This window comes from Lytechinus variegatus, chromosome 6 (assembly GCF_018143015.1).
Source record: "Lytechinus variegatus isolate NC3 chromosome 6, Lvar_3.0, whole genome shotgun sequence".
NCBI classification, from domain to species: domain Eukaryota; kingdom Metazoa; phylum Echinodermata; class Echinoidea; order Temnopleuroida; family Toxopneustidae; genus Lytechinus; species Lytechinus variegatus.
In genome coordinates this window covers 22,115,808-22,138,526 of record NC_054745.1, presented here as the reverse complement: position 1 = coordinate 22,138,526, position 22,719 = coordinate 22,115,808, and the positions used below count along the sequence as shown (strand labels likewise).

Genomic DNA, 22,719 nt, shown 5'->3' with positions numbered 1-22,719 from the left:
TGGCAGAACCCTGAGGTAAAGCTATAGGCCAGCTAGTGATGGGGATGAGGTGGAAAAGAGGGGAGATCAATTTGATAGACGAAATATTAAGTAGGGTTTGAGAATAGGAGAGAAATCGATGCATAACGAGATAGAGAGTTGCTGATGTGGTAATTAGACAGATAAAGGAAATGTTGAAAAAAAAATGATTATCTTTCATAATATGCAGTGAGAAATGACTTTACCTCATTTCCTTGTATAATTGATTAAAAAAAAGACTGCTTTGGTAAAGAATTTTAGCCATATACTGAAAAGTATCCCACTTGCTTCGCTCCTTTTCATGGCTTATATATTTGCATGGTCAACGGAATTTGTAATTATAGTCATATTGAAAACAAAAATCCTGAACACGACTCTGAGTTGTACGTTAGATGAAAGAAAACTGTTTAAAGTATGGGTCGTACGTATAAACAGTGATGTGGGGGCGAGGGGAGGAATTTGCAGGTCAATTGTTGCTAGATACCCCCACCCCCCGCACACACACACACCCACACGTCAGGATTCCTAAATAATACATTCCAGAGATGATCCATGACCAACTTTTCATTAAAAATACAATAACCTGTTTAAGCCCAAGACCAATGAGAAATTTTCAAGTTGATAAGAAGCTGGTAAGTATAGCTGGATCATCTCTGGAATGTAATAAGGAATGTAAATGAACCATTACCCTACCACACATTCACTCACACACGTACCGTCTCACACACACAATTTCTTTCTTCGCACACACACGCGCTAAGCTAACCCAATAGTCATCAGCTTGTTCTTCGATAAACAAACACACAGCTCCAGCTGATGCATGCCTTTACCCGGCCTCAGCTGACCTGTCTCTCCAATTACGTAATACATGTGTTTGTGCGGGGTCTGTACCCCAACCAAGCAGGCTAGATGTTGCCCTAAATTGCCAGATTGTAAATAATCGGTCATTCAAATATGACTTCTGGTAAGTCTCAATTGAATTTGACTTGATGCTAGTCGGTACGTATTAGTGTCTTTTTAACGTTTTAACTTTAAGTCTATTCCCCTTCTTTGGCTTAGGCTTAGCAGCCGCGTTACTTCCGGTATGCTCATCGTTTCCATCGGAGCCCGAGCGGCCGCCTGGCGGGCAGCAAGTCCATTGCCGGAGGTTAACCGCTGGGTCTTTTTTTTCCACGCTAATTTTGAATTTGCTTGGCTGCACTCATTCAGTCTTGCCTTGTCTTAATATTGATTTCTCTGGAATGTAGTAAGGAATGTAATTGAGCCATTAGTAATTACCCTGCCACACATCCACTCACACACGTACCGTCTCACACACACAATTTCTTTCTTCGCACACACACGCGCTACGGCCTACGCTAGCCCATATTATGTCATCAGCTTGTTCTTCGAATAAAAAAACATGCAGGAGCACTTACCGTACTACAACGGGCAGTCGTCTGTTTCGAGGAGTTTTTTTAGTTCACATTCTTATAAATTTTTTAAAATTTCTCCTCGTACACGGACAGCTTGCTATCGTGCAGCCACCATTTGGGGACTTAAATGCAAAATCCCCCCGTCGGGCTCTTCGATTTTTGTCTTTAATGAATCAAATTTTTGAAAATTAACGAGACGGTAATCCCTCATCTTGCTTGACATTTATTGCCAAAAAACAGAAAAACATCAAGTTAAAAGGAACAAAAACAGTGACTTACCTCGGCTGTTAGTGTTACGCAACTTCACTTCCCGTTTTATCCGAACTTGATACATAAACTTGATATTCGGCCATTGAGTCCACTTGTTCACTGCTACCACCCTGCCTGTGGGGAATCTAGAGGTAGGACTATGGTATGCCAATGTTGTACAGAGCACACACTTTAAAAAATAATTAAAATATCACTTTTGTGACCAATTAAAATTACTAATTTCCACACAGTTGCAATTTATTTTTCATTAGTAACTTGGGAATAATTTTTTCATTCACCAGAGCGCTCAAAAACTTGAATTTTGGGCATATATTTGTGTACGCCCTCTATTGGTGGAAAGTAATAATATGGCAAGAAAATTTTCATTTTTTTATCTCTATTCTTAATTAAGAAAAAAATGATTTAAAGAATCAAATTTAAATAAGAGCCAAGTTGTATGAATAATAGGTGTAATGGAAACAGTCAGTGTAAAAAAATCAAGCATTTGCCCCAAAGAAAAAGAGAAAATAAGCCAAACATTGCCACCCTTATTTTGCCACACATGGAGATATAACTGAGAACAAGGTTATATTATAACCTTGTTCATTGAATGAGTCCCTGTACAGATCGAGCTAGAACTTTGGTCTTGATATTTCGAGTGGAGCCAACAGAGTTCAGCATGTTCAGCGGAACAACCAACATAACAGAGACCGAAGCTTTTGGTCTAGAGCAAAAATACACCGAGGGTGGTATTCTGAAAATTGTCTTAACTTTTCTTCTAAGTTAGCAAGATAACAGCTCACTAAAATTCTCTTGAATTTGTATTCTGAAAATTTTCTTCTCTCAGTAAGGACGTCCCCTATTTTATCTCTGACACGCCCAATATTTCTTCATCAACCAATAAAGTTTGTTTTTTGTTTTATGCTTAATAATAGAAGCATTTCTTCTGAAAAAACGTAATTTCCTTGCACCCCGACGCTTATGCTTCTGTGCTAAAAATACATGAGGCTCTTTTTAAAGATATATTTTCTCTGAAAAGGTTCATTGTCTCGAACACAAATTTTTAATCGCTGAAAAGTCTACCAATCCATTATAATGTCTCCTTTTGTAAAACATGATGTTCTTGCAGGATGCAGCAAGAAGAAATTATTGCAGACGGACAAATATCGCATGCAACAATAAGTTACAATAGCCCCCTACCTCTAGTAAATTTTCTTGTATTTGGCAAAGAAGTTAACAGAATGCAAAGATAAGAGAATTTTCAGAATACCTTTTATCTTGTTATGTGATCTTTGTCATTGTCATTGTTTTGTTTAATTTTTTTTCTATCTGTTCAAATCATTTTCAGCCCTTTAACATTCAGCTACAACTCTTTGAAAGATTGCCAGTCCAAAAATAATCTGGTTTAATTCAATTTTATTGTTTAACCATTAACTACAAAAACAATACACACAAGTTGACAATATAATAAAGGAAAATTACAATAGACAATCATGGTAAGTTGACCCCGGAGAAGCAAGGCTTATAAAAAGGGGCCACCAAGTATTCACAAAATTATCAACAATTATCCAATATAAAAACATCCCTGTTGCATAAAACTTTTTACCTGAGAAAACTCTGGTAAAAACTGAAAACTAAGGTTAGTCTGATTTCCGCCATTGACTTTAGCACAGGGCAAAAACTCCGGTTAAAACAACTTGAGTTTTCTCAGGTAAAAAGTTTTATGCAACGGGCCCCTTAAAGGACAAGTCCACCCCAACAAAAACTTGATTTGAATAAAAAGAAAAAAATTCAACAAGCATAACACTGAAAATTTCATCAAAATCGGATGTAAAATAAGAAAGTTATGGCTTTTTAAAGTTTTGCTTATTTTTAACAAAATAGTTATATGAACGAGCCAGTTACATCCAAATGAGTGAGTTGATGACATTGCTCACTCACTATTTCTTTTGTATTTTATTATATGAAATATTTTTATTTTCTTATCATTGTCATGTGAAATGAAGTTTCATTCCTCCCTGAACCCGTGGAATTCCATTAGTTTAACATTTTGTGCTTCAGGCAAGGAGGTCCTAATCGTCAAATTCGTAAAAATGGAAATATTGTATAATTCAAACAATAAAAAACAAAAGAAATAGTGAGTGAGTGACATCATCGACTCTCTCATTTGGATGTAACTGGCTCGTTCATATAACTATTTTGTTGAAAATAAGCGAAAATTTGAAATGTCGTAACTTTCTTATTTTACATCCGATTTTGATGAAATTTTCAGCATTGTGCTTATCTGAATTTTTTCTATTGATTCAAATCAACATTTTTCTGAGGTGGACTTGACCTTTAAAAAAAAAAGAAAAATACTCATGCAGCAAAACAACACAGGAACTACAGTAAAGTAAATTCAAGGGATGTTAAAATTCCCCTGCACAACTTTTTAAATCTCAAAATAGTGAAGCTGCTTTTAATATCAAAAGGAAGTTTATTCCATAGTTTTTGGAAATTCATTTTAAATGTAAATGAGTTAGACACAACAGAAGTTCGAACTTGAGGGAGGTTAGTGAGATCATTCTGATGAGAATTGTAAGTATGAATTGATGAATTTTGTACAAAATATCTCTCAAGGTAGGAGGTAAATTGTAGTCTGGAATTTGTACATGAAAACAAGTGTATTCAGTGATATTAACTCGTTTAATGGAAAACAATTTAATTGGGTAAGTAGCGGTTTGGAAAGACTATTAAAAGCAACATTACATATAATTCGGATTGCTTCCTTTTTTTAGAATGCATAATTTATCTGAGTGAGTTTTAAATGTGTGACCCCAGACAATAATACAATTGAAGTGTGGAAGAATAATACTGTTAAATATGAAGAAGTCAAAATAGTCTGAGGCATAAAGTGTCTAAATCTGCAGAAACCAAAATAGATCTTGATCTATTTGGAATTTGGAAAGCCGCTTATAGATGATCTATGCCAGCTTTTTTGGTAAAAAGGCAATATTTGTCACCCTTTTCGTAAATGGGTACTACTATAGCAGTCTTATGCGATTCCATACGCGTCGTGAGGGACATTTTGACAACAATTTTTAGTTTCCTAGCCGAATGCTTGAGCAATAGAATATTCTTTTTTATCAATGATAAAAAAGCTGTAGTGGGTAGCCATGTGAAAACTAATAACCAACACCAAAAAATGATTGTGGGTAAATTATAGGTGAAAATGTTGTGTGTCATACGGGGCGCAGAAATGTCCCTTACAAAATGAAACATTTTAAGCTCTAATTCATCTATGGCCAACACATATTTGTTGGTTGTCAGTTTTTTACATGTCTACCCAGTAGTACTTTAATGTTACCACAAAGCAAATTGAAGATTTTCGTTCGTTTGGACAGCAGGTTGAAAAATGTGAAAATGGCTGATTTCTCTAGCATAGAATTGCCCTATTAAGTTGATCAGGGACAGTACCTTGTGACATTGATTCATTGAATATAAAGCAAAGTGGGTTGATAATAGAATGAATACATGCTTTGATAACATTTGCTGCAATGCAGTCTGATTTCATAGATGAGAGAACACAAGGTATTTCAGTCTGGGAAGTTAGGTTTTACTGGTACACGGTTGAATAAATAGTCATGAAAATTAGACAAGGAAATGAGTATCTCTTCTTGTGTAATCTTTTCCAGTCAGGGTCCCATAACACGAATGTTAGAAATTAATCTTAAGTCTTGATTTTCACAATTGATTGTACAAATAATGGAATCAATTGTAGAAAAATGTTGTACGATCATTGCTAAGTTTTGTGTTACAGGCCCCAAATATTATATTACCTTATGATACAAAGAAGAAGTTCAAAGAAGGTCTCTTATTGTGGATTTGGAGAGATTTTTGTTGGAGCAATAAAATCCTTCTAGGATTCTACATTATCTTCGAAGCGCCCTCAATAAAATTCAGTGATAAAACAGTGATAGAAAATAACTGTTTTGTCTTGATTAAGGTTGAATAGTGACACTTCATGATTTGACAGAATATGGTTTGAGAATAGTTACTTGTCATAGACCCGCGTTTTCGTATTCTTCGGCATATAATATTCCATAAGGGTTGACAACTCTGCATATCACATACATGTAGGATCTTGCATGGATGCTTATAATTTTTTTAAATAGATTTTTTAGAAAAATCTGCCACAGTCCTTGATGCACCGCTCCTGTAGTCTTTATTCTTATGCTTGATTAAAACTCTAAATTTGCAACACAATTATTTTGGATACAGGGTCAGACATCAATCCACCAATGTTCACGCAACATCTGCAAGGAATAAAGATCAAAGAGGAAAGTGATGGTGAAGATGAGTTCAAGTCAAGAGGTTTGTGAATTTTAAAGTCATTTAGGCATTAAGCCTGGGAGTAAAACTTGAATAATGAATGCATTTGACTTGCTTTCCAACAGAAGGCAAGCAAAAACTACTTTTTACACTGATTAGATATTAGCCAGATGTTGATCTCTCATTTGAGACATTCATTATCGGAAGTTCATGGGTATGAAATTTGTCAACTAATTACCACAAGATAACAAATGAAAAGATTGAAAGAATGATAGTTTATGTTAATGTACCAGGGGGGTTTCACGAAGATTTAAGCATGACTTAAGTCGCACTTAAATGCCGACGCGTACATGATATGCAACGCGCTATCTTACTGATAGATACGCATTAGTGCGCGTCCTCATGACACGATCTGACCAATGCGGTCAAGCCTTTCATACCGTACGCAACTCGGTATTTAAGCGCGACTCTAAGTCATACTTAAATCTTTGTGAAACACCCCCAGATCTACATATATCTATGATAACATTGTGGCAATTATCCTTGATTTTAAAGACTTTCTCATGAACCGATTGGTTGCAGGAACTATTTTCCTTTACCTTTAAAACTCCAAACTTTCAACGCAATTATTTTGGATACAGGATTAGAGGTCGGTCCACCAATGCCCATGCAACATCTGCAAGGAATAAAGATAAAGATAAAGATCAAAGAGGGGAGTGATGATGAGTACTACAAGGCAAAAGGTTTGTGAATTTTAAAGGTATTGTTTAACTTTGTGAGCAGCCGATTTAAAAAATTCTCAAACCAAGATGAAACATGTGTACAAGTGCATGTATTAGAACTAATAAACCCTGGAAACAACCATTATTGAGAATGAAAAGCTAAAACTACGAGGCAAACCCCGATTTTGTAAATAGGCATTTTATAGACGCCTAAATAGTACACATAAGTGTATGGGATGAAATTAAGATGGTGTTTCCGGTCACTTTATATTTCAGTTTTTGAAGCACTAAATGATTTTCGAATGCAATTTTTTCTGGGCTTCATTTTTGTAACATATCACAGACACAGGTGACAAGTGTGACCTTCTAGCTCAGATTTTTTAAAAGTCAAACCAATGTTAACCAATCGCTTTGAGTCACATGGGCATCTTTTGACCCTAGACTTGTGATAAGCATTGTAAATATTTTTTTTTGGGGGGGGGGAAGCAAACTCAAGGTACCAGCTAGAAATTATTGGGCCAAACCTGTTTTGTCTCAGGCAGTTGATGGGCCAGTGAAAGTGAGATATCAACCAAACCCTCATTTTAAAGATAATATGAATTACAAAAGCACATATTGTTGATGATCTCAATGCACTTTACATATGGATTTATAATTTATTACATAAGAAATCAATTCATATGTTTGAGTTTTTGTCTTGCCTGCATAGCAGAGCGAGACTATAGGCGCCCCTTTTCCAACGGCAGCATCGTCGGAAATTTAAAATCTTGACCAAGGTTAAGTTTTTGAAATTTCATCATAACTTTAGAAAGTATATGGACCTTGTTCATGAAACTTGGACATAAGCTTAATCAAGTATTACTGAACATTCTGCCTGAGTTTCAGGTCACATGACTAATGTCAAAGGTCGTTTAGGGTCAATGAACTGAGACCATGTTGGGAAATCAATATCAAAGTCTTAACCAAGGTTCAGTTTTTTAAATGTTTTAACTTTGAAAGTATATGGACCTATATATAGTTCATAAAACTTAAACACAAGGGCCTGTATTCTGATAGCAGGTTTAACTTAAACTTGGGTTTAAAGTTGTGGTTTAAGTATGGACAGCCAATTGTTACATAAATCACTAACTGTAGAGACAACATACTTCAGCTCATTTGGCTCTCAAATCATTCATAATTGTCTAAGAAGTATATCAGATGATTGTCTTCACCATCGATGAATCAGGAAAGATCACAGTAAACATAAAAAACATACAACTTAATAAAAATGTTAATACTTTTGGCTTCCCATTCTTAAACCACAACTTTAAACCTGAGTTTAAGTTAAACCTGACTTCAGAATACGGGCCAAGGGTAATAGTGTATCACTGAAGATCCGCCTGAGTTTCAGGTCACATCACTTAGGGTCAATAAACTTTGACCATGTTGGGTTTTCTAACTTCCCTCAATTGTTTCTGTTTAGTAGTGGGGGAGGCATTAGTTTCAATTTTGGTCATGGGGGAGGCATTAGTTTCAATTTTGGTCATGGGGGAGGCATTAGTTTCAATTTTGCGTAGTAGGGAATTCATCATGTTAAACAATCCGTTTTGTTTCAGAATCGCCCTATTCGACATCGGAGGATCAGCGTGACATCCATCAATGTGAGAAAGAGATACATGGAGAGATTTTAAAACCTGTAAGTAGTGAAATGCACTGGAAAAGAGATTCTTGATCATTTTTCAACTCTCCTACCATTTAGTAGACTATGATAAAGGCTCAGGCTGTAGATTTTGTCTTTGCCTTACGACTCTGATGCTGATACACAATAGGTCTGATGGGAAAGACGATGAACCGTGGCTCTGCCGATGCACTCTGATCTTTCGTTGATGGACGATTATTTGATAAAAAGAAACTTACTGAAGGTTGTAGTGTTTAAGTGGTTTCATAGTCATCAGACATATTGCTGACATTTTTTTCAAGAGCATCAGACTTGTAAAGATCAAAGCCAAGAGCTGCAACCTCTGCTACCCATGTTGTTCAGGGGACCGTTTCATAAGGCTGTTAATGTGTTAAGAGCGACTTTAAGAACGGCTTGCTATCCTTTTTAGATGTAAATGATATTCACCATTAAATGTTCGATGGTGATTATTTACTGGGTAGGGAAGTTTCACCAGTCGCTCATAAAGTAACTCTTACTAACAGCTTTATGAAATGCCCACCTGTAAAGAGGTTTAAATTGTATGCAGATTTCTCTTCATATCAATAATATGATACCAAGTATCAAAGCGCAGTTGAGTATATGCACATAGTTACTGCGCTATATAAATGGACATATTATTATTATTATTTTGCTTCCCTTTTAGCAGTTTTTGCCAAAAGCAGGATTTTCGTTGGATTTTTACCTAGTGTGCGATAATACAAGCGTAATTGTGTACAATTTTGTACCATAGTGCTATTGAAACTTGATTAAGGATTACAGGCTATAGAGGGATTGTCCGGGTGGAGGGATGGATATCTAGCCAGAAAGGTAACCTCTTTTCATATACTTAGGCATATAATTGCCTCCTACTTACATAACAAATGGGCAGTCTGGCATGTTCTCTCGAAAGAATATTCATAAAATACACACTTGTGCATTGCAAGCAATCAATTCCATTCACTGTTCATATGCTGAAAATTATGTCACATTTCTCAATCCCTAAATGTAACTTCATATAGGGATATTGAAAATGAATACACATTCTTAATAATACTAAAGAGGAATTTAGCACATGAAGCCAAATATTAAGGTAAATAAAACTTCACATTAATGTATTTTCTTCCTTTCAATGCTACCTTGATGGGTTACAATGTACATGTATAATACTTACTTTGCCACTGTACGTAGCATGTACATGTAAAGTTGAGGCCAGAAGTTTACATACACCCAGGAAATTCAAAGAAAATTTGAAACTTGCCAAAAATAAAATTTACTTTATATCAATAAATATTTGAGCTATCATGACAAATTTGATATCAAATAAATAAGTATGTCATGCCCCTTTATCACATCGCTTTGTCATCAGGAGCTGAAATACATTTAGGTGTCATTTTTCCAAAAAAAAATATTTGAGATGAATTGATAATAAAATTTGGACAAAAACCTTTCATAGTTACTTTTCAACACAGACATTTCGGATTACACTTTTTAGTTCAATGGTGACTTTTCATGATGGAAAATAAATAGATTTGACAAAAATATATTTCTGTGAATCAATGTTTGAAAATATAACGAACAATAGAATACATTTGATACGAATATTAATTTTTTCAAAGGAAATTTCACCTAAAATATGCTCCAATCCCAACGTCATCCCTATCATGTGAAAGAGCTTAATACGCTCTTTCATTTGATACCAAATTCATTATGGTAGTATGTATACTTTTGAAGATTAAGCAAATTTTACGTTGTGTATAAACTTTTGGCCTCAACTGTATATATTCTCAAATTACTCATTTCATGATTGTGAGGGGGGGGGATAAATTTTCTATGGAATGGCCCATCTTTACTTTGTTAAGTCTTGTAATAATCTCAAACTTTTTTTATCAGTATACTATTAAATTTGAGACTGGTGATGATGGCAATCTAATAGATGATGCGTACCATATTGGAGGAGTGCGAATGAATGATCTCCCTGGATTGAAAGGCTTTGAAAGAGACATCCAAACACTAACTAATCCAACAACATCAGGTCATCAGTGGACTCGGTCAGGTGATCCCAACACTCAGTCATGTGATCAGAAAGCAGAACAAACCTTGACAGAAGTAGCTTCAGGAGGCGACCAGACCCCCAAGCAATCAGGTGATGTCAACACTCAGTCATGTGATCAGAAGGCAGAACAAACCTTGACAGAAGTAGCTTCAGGAGGCGACCAGACCCCCAAGCAATCAGGTGATGTCAACACTCGGTCATGTGATCAGAAAGCGGAACACACTTTGACAGAAGAAGCTCCAGGAAGCAACCAGAATCAACTGCAAGTTGGAGGAGCTGATGGAAATATTCATTCTCTCCCAGGTAAGTGTTCAGAAGTTATGTTTTAGTGTAATGCTCTCACTCTCAATTTCTCAATGTGCCCCAGAAAATCCCCTAATTTGATGCTTAGGGGTGTTAAAAACTGTCAATCGCAATGTAGTAGGATTTTTAAAGGGAAAGTGCCAGTGAATAGGATTTGCCCTAGAACTAAAGATTTTTGAAACTTGTAAGAATGAATATTATCGGCATTTTTTTCAAAATTTTAACAAAAATGTAGGATTTTAGGCTTTAAAATAGGATAGAAAGAAATTGATTTATTTTTTTACAAATAATGTTGCCAGATATTGATGTTCAAGGTTCTATGACACAAAGGCCATCTAGGTAGTTTAACTTGAAAAATACGAATTTGCCATCGGCTTCTGTGTATGATGAACAGGTATTTAATTATTCCATGGAAATGAACTTCAACAGGAACGCCCACTAAAATTTTTGAAAAAGTCGACCGATCGATTTGTCAGTCATTGTGACGTCGTAGAAGGAAGGCTTTCTCAGCTGTGCAGCCGGACCCCTAGTTTCTCGTGTAGTTGCCGTTTTGCGGATTTTTTAGATTTTTAGGAGTTTTTATCATGGCTGCAGCACCGCCATCAGCTGTGTCTGATTCTTCAGACTTTGAAGATTCAGGTTCTGAATATTATTCCAGCAATTCAATTTATTTACTTTGAATCCATACGTGCACTTCATGCTCCCAATGTCAACAACACTCAGCAGCTTCCTTCCCTGACGTCATAAATGGTCACGTGATATACGAAACCTAATTGGGCTGAATTTTTGTGGGCTGGGCGAATGTATATAAATATTATATAAACTATAAAATGATTATAAAATTGCTATTGAACCTGATGTGGGATATTTTTCGGGTAAAATTTTGATGGAATCGTAATTAGTAACCACTAAGCTAACGAATAAATCAGCATCTTTGCTGTATATCATGGGACCTCTCATCTTTTCTAGACTAGCACCTAAGACTTTCAGCAATCATCCCAATATGGAAGAAAGAAAAAGCCCCTAAAAATGGAAAAAATATATATATACATATTTCATACCCTTGTCACGGATACTGCAACAAAGAACAATGAAAATTTAGTTATAGCATACTTGCCAATCATCCTGAGTTTAGAGGAATCATCCCGATGTTTTATTGCCAATTCCGCATTATATATAAGAAGAATTTTAAAAGCAATTACATTCATCTATTAGTTATTTCCCTTTAAGGATAGCCAAGAATTGTAAAGAACATTCCAGAATGTCTTTTTATTGTGCAGGCCTTGCCTATTTAAAGGCCAAGGAGTTTTATTGTTATTTGTGAATAGAGACTGCCAAACAATAGCCTTAGCTATTTTGTTGACATGTGTTGATTTCACTGAGGTCATTCAAGAGTCTTCTGGAATTTGACTGCTCCTGAAAGAGGAAGAATGTTCTTTTGGAAGACAATGCTAGAACCTTCCATTATGGTGAATACTATATAGAAGCCTCGGGAGTGGTGAATTTTAGAATGATCTAGAATACTTGTAATTAGTATATAAAGCTGCAGTTTCTACAAGGACATCATCACATCATATGAGATCATCACATCACATCATATGAGATCACTTCACCAGATCAGAGCTAAGAGTTTCACGCCAGACTTTATGTCAGAACAGACACCTGGAATAATTATCTTCTGTGGAATTATTTGCACACCATCAATGAACTGTTTGCAGTTATTTTGAGAGAGGAATTTTCAGTTCTCATCGAGATCATCAACATCATCAACCTGTTCAATGAACACGCTTCAACCCATGGATTGCTGAAATTGACTGTTAATCATCATCACCATCGTCTTCACGGACATTTCAACTTGTTACAGTGACTCTTATTATTCATCGTACTTCAACATCAGTTTCATCATCGCCATCATTGTGAATTTTCGCCAGCCAAGTGGGATTCTTAAAGGGGAATCCAACCCAAATAAAAAACTTGTTTTTATAAGGAAAAGAAAAATCAGACAAGTTGATAGGTGAAAGTTTGAACAATATTGGACAAACAACAAGAAAGTTATGAATTTTTAAAAGTTGTAAATATTGGTAATCACTTTACCAATGGAGACTTCAAATTGGCCGCATATGGGATGTCATAGTGATGTAAGGCAAGGACTACTCTTCCATGTACTCCAATACATATTATGGCTAAAATGTCATTTTTCCCAAAAGTTTTATTTCAAATTATATTTTTCTTTCATGAGGACATACTACAATATACTACCTGGGTTATATTTAGATTACTGCCCCAGGGGAATGGGTACTTAGGAGAAAACCACAAATCCCTGATAATAAAGTACATGGCCTATGGGAAAGTTGTCCTTGCCCCTTGTCATAATTTACTCACACAGTTGCCAATTTGAAATCTACATAGTATTAGTGATCTCAATTTTAAAGCAGCTATAACTTTCTCATTAGGTGGTTTCAGACCGCCTCGAAGTTCGCCAGTTCCAGGTATTCTCTGATCGGGAAATTTACCCCGATCAGAAAATACCAGGTATTTTGGTAATGTGAAAGCAAACTACGCGTAATCTCCCCGAAAGAAAATACCCGCTAAATAGTAGGTACTTGGCGAAATTACGAGAACTTTCGTGGGGATTTTTCCAAGGTCGCAGGTATTTTGGCGATGTGAAAGCAAATTACGGGAACATTTATCCCAGCGTGTCGTTGGGCGCGGCGGCGTGGGTGGCTGTTGGGCTAGTGATTTTGAATCTCCCGCCTTGCCTGCTTATCAGACCACACTGCGCATGCTCGTAACTTCGGGAACTTATCCCGAAGGATGTGTTTCGGGGCGGTGTGAATGCAGGAATAATTAACGGGTATTTTTTAGCCTTAAAAAGTTCTCGTAATTTAACGGGGATTCTTGTGATCGAGGCGGTTTGAAACCGCCTATTGCTTGTCCGATTTCTTTCAAACTTTCACCACTCTGTTTAATTTATTTTTTCCCTTCCAAACATACCATTTTATGGCCAAGGCTGGATTCCCCTTTAATTTGGACCATAAATTTGGAATAACACCAGAACTGATTTCAAGAGACGTAAGACTATTTATTATTTATGCTTTATTAGTTTGTGAGTGTTATATTTCCTGTAATAAAAAAAGGGAAATTAAATTTAAAATCTTCTTTGTTATTGGACCATAAATTTGGAATAACACCAGAACTGATTTCAAGAGACGTAAGACTATTTATTATTTATGCTTTATTAGTTTGTGAGTGTTATATTTCCTGTAATAAAAAAGGGAAATTAAATTTAAAATCTTCTTTGTTATTTGTTGCAGGATCGTAACAAATATTAACCCCATAATTCTGATTTTCATTAATTTTTACATTGATAATATTAAAAAAAAACCGGCTGCAGCGAAGGTTAAACAAAACTGAAGCTTGCAGACACCTGGATATCGTGATATCACAAATAGCATTATTCGTCGGACTAATGCTAATTGCCAAAGGATATAGTTTTTCCGTGGAATTTTAAAGCCAAATATTACAAATTTAGTGTGTGGAAAATGGATAACGTTGCCAATGCTTTGTTTGGATTGTGATTGTGACTGTGATTCCGATCGTTACACAGATAGTGCAGTGGGCAGTACAACACAGTGACAGTGTAAACCCCGGGAGCTCTGGCATGCTTCTTGGGTTGGAGCTCCCTGGGTTATGACAGTGAGTGAGTACCGTACCGGTGCATTTGCAATTAAAATTGATCAGAAATACAAGGAGTATTCTGAGAAATATCCAGTTATTTCACTTTTATCAATCTCTTCCAAATTTTTATTCAGGATATATCCAGTCAGTACAATATTGGAATGGAAATAGATCTAAATGTTTTTGAAGTCTACAATACTCCTTGTGTTAAAGGAATCCTGTTGATTTTCCTGTTTGCACCATTTCACTGGGAGAAAATTAAGATTTTATTTTGTCTTCGGTAAAAGGCACTCTAAAAGTGAATGAAACCCCCATTTCACGTTCTAAAATTCCAAAAATGTCTAACCGCGGGCGTGGCAGCGGGATACCCCCACACCCTTCTGCCGCAAAATGTCACACGCTCGTTACTCCGGAAAATGGATTCCTCTTTTTTTTTCTAAAGTTGGCAAGAATGTGTTAGATTTGATTTCCGTTCTTTTACTACAGGAAATAATTAACCATACACAATTAAAAAAAAATAATGGTCTTACATCTCTTGAAGTGTTGATTATAATCCGGATAAGTTCCAAGTTGGCTGGTGAAAATTCCTTAAATTAAAGTTCACAATGATGGCGATGATGATGAGATTGATGTCGAAGCAAGATAAATAACAGTTACTGTAATGAGTTGAAATATCTGTGAAGACGATGTTGATGATGATTAACAGTCAATTTCAGCAATCCATGGGTTGAAAAGCGTTCATTAACCCTATCTAGGCCGGGGGCCTCGGAGGCCCCACCCCTCAACGTATCGCGCAATATTTTCGCCACGCGAAATTTTTTGACCGCGCCGCTCTCTGACTTTTTACTTTCAAGTCTTGCGCAACTTTTGAGACCAACTTTGCATCACCTGGGTACGTGGTTCCGAAATTATGCAACATTATGTAAGTGCATGTCAGACCGAAAATTGCTCAAAAACGTGATTTTGTGTATAAAGTCTATGCAAATTGTGTTTTCAGCCAAAATTCATAAATTTATGATTATTTTTAGTTTTGCTGGTCTAAATGTATTTATTTTATGCTTTTTATGATCACAGAAGAGTCCCCAACAAATTTCATTGAAAAAAAACAATGAAAAGCAAAAGGTAAAAAAAACAAAGAAATACATAAGAAATTGCAAAAAACAATATAATACATAAGAAAATGATTTGATATCGCAATTCTTTTCATGTACACTTGCTAAGAACACCACAAAAAGTTTATATGCCAAAAATTAGTACATTTGGAGCTTTATTCATGGAGTTAGAGGAAAAAGTGTGATTTCGCATACTAATTACGCATAAATTAGCATAATTACTCACTAACCATATGAACTCCCAAATTACCCCGGCCTAGATAGGGTTAAACAGGTTGATGATCTCGATGAGAACTGAGAATTCCTCTCTCAAAATAACTAACAGTTCATTGATGGCGTGCACATAATTCCAAAGAAGGTAAATGTTGTATTCCAGTTGGAAATAAACTATTCTCTGACATAAAGTCTGGTGTGAAACTCTATTTGATGAAACTGCCAGTTATATATCTAAGTTATTCACTTTTCTGGAAGTTTCTAGTATTGTCTACAAAAAGAACATTCTGCCAGTTTCTAGAGCAGTCTAGTTTTAGAAGACTCTTGAATGATCTCAGTGAAATTAACAATGTAAACAACATAACTCATCCTATTTTTAATTTCCACTACCAATAGGAAATCCTTTGTGTTGCAGTCTATTATTGTCTCTCTTTGTGCATTCAAGAAATAACAGAGATTATTCTATCTCATTAAATATCATGTGTAACAAAGCTTTAGATTCTGGATTATTCTTAATCATTCTATGCTATGAATATCCTTAACCCTATCTAGGCCGGGGTATTCTGGGAGTTGAGATCTCGGCTGTCGACCGCGCAATTGCGCCGAAAATTGGCAGGCAGGTTGTCTAGGATATAATCTATAAAATTGTATAGTAATTTATTTCATGCGAATTGTTATTAACTAATTATCCTAATTTATGTGTAATTAGTAATTAGCAAAATCATACTTTTTCCTCTAACTCCATAAATAAAGCTCCAAATGTTCTAGTTTTTGGCATAGAAACTCTTTGTGATGGTCTTAGCAAGCTTACATGAAAATATTGTGATATCAGATCAATTCCTTATTGTTTTTTTGCTATTCCTTATGTATTTCTTTGTTTTTGGACCCATTGTTTTTCATTGTTGTTTCAATGAAATTCATTGGGACTCTTCTAAGATCATAAACAGCATAAAATACATACATTTAGACCAGCAAAACTAAAAGTAATCATACATAATGATTTTTGGTTGAAAACACAATTTCCATTGACTTTGTAAACAAAATCACGATTTTGAGCAATTTTTGGTCTGACATGCACTTACACAACGTTGCGTAATTTCCGAACCGTGAACCTGGGTGATGCAAAATTAGTCTCAGAAGTTGCGCAAGACTTAAAAGTAAAAAGTCAGTGACTAGCACGGTCAAAATCTTTTCAATATTTCTTTATTATTTTCATAGATTGGAAAAGACATTATTGTCTTTTTGCTTATTTGCGAGGTGTTCAACACGAATTCTATTTGTGCAATGGAGCAACATTTCCCATCCAGTGAAAGACACTGTGGGTGTAGCTGAGTGTAATAGAGCATCTTTCTTTTACCTCATGCGAAATCTTGCACCATTGCCCTCATGAATGCCTGTTATTGGTGTACTATCCCTCACATCTTAGCAAATCATCTAATGTACAAACATTACATGACCTTTAACTTACCTAAATTAATCTAATGATTATAGTAACAAATAATCTCTTGTTTGATAGATTCTGGTATCTATAAATGTGAGTACTATGGATCACCATATGTTATTCCTCTTATCTTAGCAAGTCATCTCGAGCAGAAGCATGGCCTTTATGTTACATTGATTAATCAAATGATCGTAACAATTTAATTTTTGTCTCGCCTGCATAGTAGAGTGAGACTACTGGCGCCACTTTTCCGACGGCGGTATCGTCAACATCTAAATCTTAACCAACATCAAGTTTCTGAAATGTCATAATAACATAGAGTCTGAGTTTTAGGTCACATGACTAAGGTCAGAGGTCATTTAGGGTCAATGAGTAATGAACCATGTTCGGGAATCACTATCAAAATGTTAACCAAGGTTAAGTTTTTGAAATATCATTACTTCTAAAGTGTATAGACCTGGTTCATGAAATTTGGAATTAAGGGTGATAGTGTATCATTGGAGATCCTGCCTGAGTTTCAGGTCTCATGATCAAGGTCAAAGGTCACTTAAGGTCAAACAACTTTGATAATGTTGGGGGTATTTGTGGAATTGTCATTCTCTTTAAAGTTTATAGATCTAGTTCATGAAATTTGAGATACAAAGTGACCATGTATCCCTAAATATCTCGTGCTTGTTTCTGGTGACATGACCAAAATCGAAGGTCATTTAGGGTCAATGAACTTTGGCCTTGTTGGGGGTATTTGTTGAATTGGTATAACTTGAATAGAAAGTTTTTGGATCTACAAATTTACTGTATTTCATGATAAATAGACATAAGGGTAATCAACTATGAATAATTGTTTTGCAGATCATGTCAGGTCAATGGGCATAGTATTTTTTTAATAATAAATAAATTGCTGATTTCAAAGTCAGCACTACAACTATATTGAATTGCATAATGCAGGCGAGACTGCCAGAGGCGTTCCTCTTGTTTTATTTCTTGATAGATTCTGGAATCTATAGATGCAAATACCATGGATCACCATATGCTATTCCTCCCACCGTACCAAGGCATCTCGACTACCAACATGGAATAAGCAGTATTTACATGCCTGCAGATGCATCAGAAGAACATATTTTGACATTCACTCATAAAGGAATACAAGAACCTTTGAGCAACGATGAAGTTGAACCATATGCTTGTGATCAGGGTGATGAAAAACTCAAACAAGTTGGTGATCATATTGGAGATGCTCCGAATAACCAAGCAAGTGATAAAGACCACCTCATAACACATAAAAATATCCAAACACCTGAGAAGCTCTATACGTGTGGTCAATGTGGCAAGGCGTTTAATAAGAAAGGCACTCTCACATTACATAAGCGTATCCATACAGGTGAAAAACCTTATGTATGTGATCAATGTGGTAAGGCATTTAGAGATCCTAGTTACTTCATAAAACATAAACGAATCCATACACCTAAACATATCCATACACATGAGAAGCTTTATACTTGTGATCAATGTGGCAAGGCGTTTAATCACAAAGGAAATCTCACAGTACATAAGCGTATCCATACAGGTGAGAAGCCTTTTGTATGTGATCAGTGTGGTCAAGCATTTAATCGTAATGATCATCTCCAATTACATAGACGTAAGCATACAGGTGAGAAGCCCTATGTATGTAATCAATGTGGTAAGGCATTTAGAGATCCTAGTTACTTCATAAAACATAAACGAATCCATACACATACACATGAGAAGCTTTATACATGTGATCAATGTGGTAAGGCATTTAATCAGAAAGGAAATCTCACAGCACATAAGCGTATCCATACAGGTGAAAAACCTTATGTATGTGATCAATGTGGAAAGGCATTTAATCAATCAACACACCTCAGTAGTCATAAACATATCCATACACGTAAAAAGCTCTTTATGTGTGATCAATGTGGTAAGGCGTTTAATCAGGAAGTCAATTTCACAGCACATAAGCGTATCCATACAGGTGAAAAACCTTATGTATGTGATCAATGTAGTAAAGCATATAACTACGCTAGTGCCCTCAAGAGACATACGCTAATCCATTCAGGTGAGAAACCTTTTGTGTGTGATCAATGTGGTAAGGGTTTTAATCTGAATTGGAATCTAAAATTGCATAAACAAATCCATGAAGGTAAGAAATCTTTTGCATGTGATCAGTGTGGTCAAGCATTTAATCGTAATGATCATCTCCAAAGACATAAACGAATCCATACAAGTGAGAAGCGAGAGAAGCAATATGAATGTGATCTTTGTAGTAAGGCATTTAGTAGAAAATTAAGTCTCGCACTACACAAACGTATCCATACTGGTGACAAAACTTATGTATGTGATCAATGTGGTAAAGCATATAACAACGCTAGTGCCCTCAAGAGACATAAACTAATCCATCCAGGTGAAAAACCTTATGTATGTGATCAATGTGGAAAGGCATTTAATCAATCAACACACCTCAGTAGACATAAACATATCCATACACGTAAAAAGCTCTTTATGTGTGATCATTGTGGTAAGGCGTTTAATCAGGAAGTCAATTTCACAGCACATAAGCGTATCCATACAGGTGAAAAACCTTATGTATGTGATCAATGTAGTAAAGCATATAACTACGCTAGTGCCCTCAAGAGACATAAGCTAATCCATTCAGGTGAGAAACCTTTTGTGTGTGATCAATGTGGTAAGGGTTTTAATCTGAATTGGAATCTAAAATTGCATAAACAAATCCATAAAGGTAAGAAACCTTTTGTATGTGATCAGTGTGGTCAAGCATTTAATCGTAATGATCATCTCCAAATACATAGACGTAGGCATACAGGTGAGAAGCCCTATGTATGTAATCAATGTGGTAAGGCATTTAGAGATCCTAGTTACTTCGTAAAACATAAACGAATCCATACACCTAAACATATCCATACACATGAGAAGCTTTATACTTGTGATCAATGTGGCAAGGCGTTTAATCACAAAGGAAATCTCACAGTACATAAGCGTATCCATACAGGTGAGAAGCCTTTTGTATGTGATCAGTGTGGTCAAGCATTTAATCGTAATGATCATCTCCAAATACATAGACGTAAGCATACAGGCGAGAAGCCCTATGTATGTGATCAATGTGGAAAGGCATTCAGGCATCCTGGTTGCTTCTCAAAACATAAACGAATCCATTCAAGTGAGAAGCGAGAGAAGCAATACGAATGTGATCTTTGTGGTAAGGCATTTAGTGGAAAATTAAGTCTCGCACTACACAAACGTATCCATACTGGTGACAAAACTTATTTATGTGATCAATGTGGTAAAGCATATAACAACGCTAGTGCCCTCAAGAGACATAAGCTAATCCATTCAGGTGAGAAACCTTTTGTGTGTGATCAATGTGGTAAGGGTTTTAATCTGAATTGGAATCTAAAATTGCATGAACAAATCCATAAAGGTAAGAAACCTTTTGCATGTGATCAGTGTGGTCAAGCATTTAATCGTAATGATCATCTCCAAAAACATAAACGAATCCATACAAGTGAGAAGCAAGAGAAGCAATATGAATGTGATCTTTATTGTAAGGCATTTAGTAGAAAATTAAGTCTCGCACTACACAAACGTATCCATACTGGTGACAAACCTTATGTATGTGATCAATGTGGTAAGACATATAGACATTCTAGTTCTCTTGTAGAACATAAACAGATCCATACAGGTAAGAAGCAATATGAATGTGATGTTTGTGGTAAGGCATTAGGTAGAAAATCAAGTCTCGCAATACACAAACGTATCCATACAGGTGACAAACCTTATGTATGTGATCAATGTGGTAAGGCTTTTAATCTGGAATGGAATCTAAAAGTGCATAAACGACTCCATACAGGTGAGAAGCCTTTTGTATGTGATCAGTGTGGTCAAGCATTTAATCGTAATGATCATCTCCAAATACATAGACGTAGGCATACAGGTGAGAAGCCCTATGTATGTAATCAATGTGGTAAGGCATTTAGAGATCCTAGTTACTTCGTAAAACATAAACAAATCCATACAAGTGAGAAGCAAGAGAAGCAATAGGAATGAGATCTTTGTAGTAAGGCATTTAGTAGAAAATTAAGTCTGGCCGTACACAAACGTATCCATACTGGTTACAAACCTTATGTAAGTGATGAATGTGAGGAATTTAGACATCATAGTTCTTGCATACATTCGTAATTCCGAAGCTTCGTAATTCCGATGGTTCGTTAATCCGAAAACGAAACAAGGTTCGTTAGTCCGAAAACAAAATGAGGTTCGTAATTCCGAAGTTTTGTTAATCCAAAAACGAAATGAGGTTCGTAATTCCGAAGGTTCGTTAATCCGAAAACAAAATGAGGTTCGTAATTCCGAAGGTTCGTAAATCCAAAAACGAAATGAGGTTCGTTATTCCGAAGGTTTGTTAATCCGAAAACAAAATGAGGTTCGTAATTCCGAAGGTTCGTAAATCCAAAAACGAAGTAAGGTTCGTTAATCCAAAAAGTGAATAAGGTTCGTATTTCCGAAAATGAAATTAATTCATTTTGGTAACAAGAACGATGCTGTTCTTGCTAGATAATAGGATATTATGCAATGATAAACTAACGAACGATGATATTGAGGCCAAAGCATGTATTGATTTAAGAATAAGCGCTCGGATCAAACATACGCTTAATTTCGATTTTATCTGAGCAAATGTTGCCCAAGCTAATGGTATAAAGATGCAGCTGGGGGATTAAATGTGTTGGTCGTTTGCGAGTAACCTCCAGATAATAATATTTGTATTGGAGGGGATGGCATTTTTAATGAGAGCTTCTCCTGAAAATTGATATAAAATGCATACTTTAAATGAAGTATTGATTTTGAAAAAAAAAAGGAATTTCCCATTTTGGAAAAATAGCATTTCCCTGTTATTTCTTTAGGGGTACCAGTAGCCCCTGCTACCCCCCCCCCCCCCCCCCCCCCCCGGCGATCCAACTTTTGCCAATGGGGAGGGGGGGCAAATTTTTTTCACCCATAATTTTCCGGATCGGCAGCTTTAAAGTTGATTTTTTTTTGTTTCTTTGAAAGGTATTCCTAATAGCCAATAATTATTAAAAAATAAAGTATGTAATAATATCATAAACCCTTGTTAAATAATGCAAGCGCAAAGCGCGAGCTATAGTTTTCGTTGTAATTTGCAGGGGATGTCATTCTTAATAAGAGCTTCTGCTAGTAATAAAAATAAAAACAATACCTTGGTAAAAAATACCAATGTTATTATTATGTCTCAGGCCTAGATGAAATTTCCAAAAGTTTGAGCTTGTGATTCGCTTGCAACATCTCACAATAATGCCCTTTTAACAGTAATTAAGTCCATTGACCAAAGATTGAGTTTTATAACTTCAGATTTGATTTTTTTTTCCCAAACCGCTTGCTTGCTACGCTTTCTCGCAAAAAATAACACCTAAATATATATGTTTTCAATGAGAAATCAATTAAAAAACTTTGCTCAACTTAATTACTACAAAACAC

General features: G+C 35.8%; 1 protein-coding gene across 6 annotated transcripts; it reads left to right on the top strand.

The window, feature by feature from the left end:
* The first annotated feature begins 840 nt into the window (after positions 1–840).
* Positions 841–21,464, top strand: LOC121417215 (zinc finger protein 107-like). 6 transcript variants are annotated; one of them, XM_041610839.1, is made up of 6 exons: positions 841–982; positions 6,635–6,736; positions 8,311–8,390; positions 10,284–10,749; positions 18,182–18,667; positions 18,926–21,464. In XM_041610839.1, exons 1-6 carry the CDS (start codon positions 973–975, stop codon positions 21,265–21,267), a joined length of 3,486 nt encoding a protein of 1,161 aa, XP_041466773.1. In that variant the 5' UTR covers positions 841–972; the 3' UTR covers positions 21,268–21,464. The 6 variants fall into 6 exon arrangements, with proteins under 6 accessions (XP_041466773.1, XP_041466772.1, XP_041466774.1 ...); XM_041610838.1 differs by having other exon boundaries at positions 842–982; positions 10,284–10,599; positions 10,690–10,749; positions 18,182–21,464; XM_041610840.1 differs by having other exon boundaries at positions 842–982; positions 18,182–20,098; positions 21,227–21,464.
* Positions 21,465–22,719: the final 1,255 nt, after the last annotated feature.